General features: G+C 57.1%; 1 protein-coding gene across 2 annotated transcripts in view; it reads right to left on the bottom strand.

Moving 5' to 3' along the window:
- TMCO6 (transmembrane and coiled-coil domains 6) overlaps nt 1-2,749 on the bottom strand; it is an 8,785-nt gene that overhangs the window by 5,060 nt on the left and 976 nt on the right. For both annotated transcript variants that reach the window (XM_027888618.1, XM_027888617.1), the window contains exons 2-6: nt 2,180-2,304; nt 1,841-1,950; nt 1,546-1,729; nt 722-826; nt 119-204 (exon numbers count right to left, since the gene is read on the bottom strand). In XM_027888618.1, the coding sequence (XP_027744419.1) occupies nt 119-204; nt 722-826; nt 1,546-1,729; nt 1,841-1,950; nt 2,180-2,304 (610 nt within the window). The remainder of the gene's footprint in view (nt 1-118; nt 205-721; nt 827-1,545; nt 1,730-1,840; nt 1,951-2,179; nt 2,305-2,749) is intronic.

Genomic DNA, 2,749 nt, shown 5'->3' with positions numbered 1-2,749 from the left:
ATTCTGCCCTGGACTATCAACATCACTGGGATGGGAAAGGTCCCGTGTCCCCGGCACACAAATAGCACACTGGGCCCCAGGGCCCTTCCCGGTGCAGGATTCAGAGGCTCAGACTCACGGGATGATCTCCACGGGTGATTCCTTGGCTTGGAGGAGCTGTGAGAGGACATAACCCACACCTTCCAGCACAGCCTCGTGGGGGGACTGCAATCAAACAGAACAGAGACGATCCCTCCTGGCAGAGCCGGGGGCCCACAGTGCCAAAGCCAAGCCAGCAGCTGAGCAGCACAGTCCCACCGTGCCTGGAGGAGAGGGGGCACAGAGGGCACTGGGAGGGACACAGGAACCTGTGGCCACACCAAAGCTGAGCCATCCCCCTCCCTACATTCGCTGGGCTGTGGCTGTAGGGATCCAGGAGCCCAGATGCAGACCGGCAAAGCACAGCCCCAAGCCAGGCAGAGGGGAGAAGCCTGCAGCTCCCTGTGTTACAGACTGAATCAGCAAGCCACTGGGTGGGAGAGATTCAGCTGGAGAAGAGCAATAGGCGGTGAGCTGAGCCCCAAAAATGGAGTGCAGGAGAGCCCAGGAGTGACCCTCACACTCGAGGGGTCTGTGCCCACAGCCAGGGCTGGAAGGAGGGCTGCTGACTCAGGGCTGTCAGCCAGAAAAGTCTCTCTAGGGCAGGCCAGGAGCAGAAGCGTGGCTGAGCTGTTTCACCCACCTGGATGCAGGATGCCAGCACTGGAATGATGCCCTGAGGCAGAAGTCGCTTCCTCACAGCTTCACTTTCCACCACGAGGTTCCCCAGTGTGTACAAACACAGCTCCTGCAACACACAGAGCCGTGACCCTGTCTGTGCTCCCCTGGGCAGCCAGCAGGGCCCAGGTCCCACAGCCTCCTCCGAGCAGGGCAGGAGCTGAACCCAGACACACAGACACTGCTGGACTCTCCAGCCACCCCATTCCCAGCTGTGCCAGCTTCAGTTTGTTCTTTTTCTGTCTGGCTCAGGTTGGTATCTGATCACTTCCACTTTGGAGGGCATTGAAACTGCAACAGTCAAGTCTCGCCACTGGATCCACTGGTGGTGCTATCTTTCCTCTCTACTACTTACTCTTATTTTTATTTTCTTTTCCTCATATATTTTCTTAAGTGATATCTTTATACTTTTACATTTTTATGTTTCTATAGATAATAACCAAAACGTTTACATACCTCCTTTCCATTGCCACCAAACTGTTCTAAAATAAACCTGCCATATATATACACATATACATATATATATGTATAAACACCAGTCATTCAGTGTTGTTTCACTCTCATCCCACCCAAGGGGCCTACCATTAACAAGAACCTCAGTTACCACACCTTTGGGGTGGGTTGTAACACTTGGGCACTGGGGACAGTTCTGCTCCGAGGGGAAGGTCGCACCAGAGGCTTCCCAGAGGGCCCCTCCCCACCAGCACTCCCACGTGAGGCAGGTTTGGCCAAGAGAGGTCAATGCCAGCTGTTACCAGGGGATCCTCAGAGCCAGAGCATGGACCTCACCGTGAACTCCACGCTGTGCCCCGACAGGTACGTGAGGAGGTAGGAGGTCACGGGCAGACAGGCCTCGGCCACAGCAGGGTCACTGGAGTGGGACAGCTCGTGCAGACAACGCGCTGCCTCCAGCTGCATGTCGGCCAGGCTGCTGGTGAACAGCCCCGTGAGTGTCCGCACGCTGCCCTCCAGCCTGGCGGGACACAAACGTCGCTGTCACCTCCCACCCTGCCCTCACCCACCCAGCCACCAGCACAAAGGGCCCTTTGGGACACGGTGACAGCCACACCAGAGCCAGGCTGACCTGACAAACTTCTGCTGGGTCTCCTCGTTCTGCAGGGCCCGGCGGAGGCGGCCGAGCGATCCCTTCCTGTCCTCTGAGCCCCTCTGCACAGCCCTGAGCAGCTCGAGGACCTGGCCAAGGAATCAAAACATGGGTGAGCTTCCAGAAGTTACCAGCATTAAGATTTCATCCCGTTAATCCTGGAGGCAAAGAAAGCCAGGGCATAAAGATGGGCACAGAGAACCTCACTGTGTCTGGCAGCGACTCAGAAACATTCCAAAAGCCACCCCTACCCAGCCTCCTTCACCTGTTGATGTTGGGAAAGACCCCCATCACCACAGAGAACGCCATGTTCTTCACCTCATCCTCTGAGAGTGGGTCCGGCACGGCGTCTGCTCCATCCTGTCCCACTTCCTCTACCGCGCTGTCCTCCCGCAGGAGCCGCTTGCTCACCAACTGCTCCTCCCGCCGGGCTTTCCTGAGAGCTGCAATCGGACCCGTCACCACCCACCTAGGGCAGGACGCTTTTCCATCCCACCCAAGAGCCCCTTATTTCTCCCTGAACCCAGGGAGAAACTGCCCGTTCCTCCCTGTGCAGGCCTGGGAGGGATGTGGGGGAATCCACGGCTGGGATAATGGGCAGGAGCGCGGGACAGAGGTGGGACCAGCAGCAGGGACCCGAGGCTGGTTCTCACGTAGGATCACAGAACCAATTAGGTTGGAAAAGACCTGCAAGATCACCAAGTCCAACCTTCAGCTGAATGCCACCAGGCCCACCGAGCCGTGTCCCCAAGTGCCACATCTACTTGTTTTTTGAGAACAAGTCCAGGAATGGTGAGTCCACCACTGCCCTGGGCAGCCCCTTCCAGTGCTTGACCACCCTTTTGGTGATGAAACTTTCCCTAATATCCAAGCTGAACACCCCCTGGT

The sequence above is a fragment of the Empidonax traillii genome, unplaced genomic scaffold (assembly GCF_003031625.1).
Source record: "Empidonax traillii isolate 1590-97213 ecotype Southwest subspecies unplaced genomic scaffold, ASM303162v1 scaffold242:size1152717, whole genome shotgun sequence".
Taxonomy (NCBI): Eukaryota; Metazoa; Chordata; class Aves; order Passeriformes; family Tyrannidae; genus Empidonax; species Empidonax traillii.
This window is presented reverse-complemented; position numbering and strand designations above follow the sequence as displayed.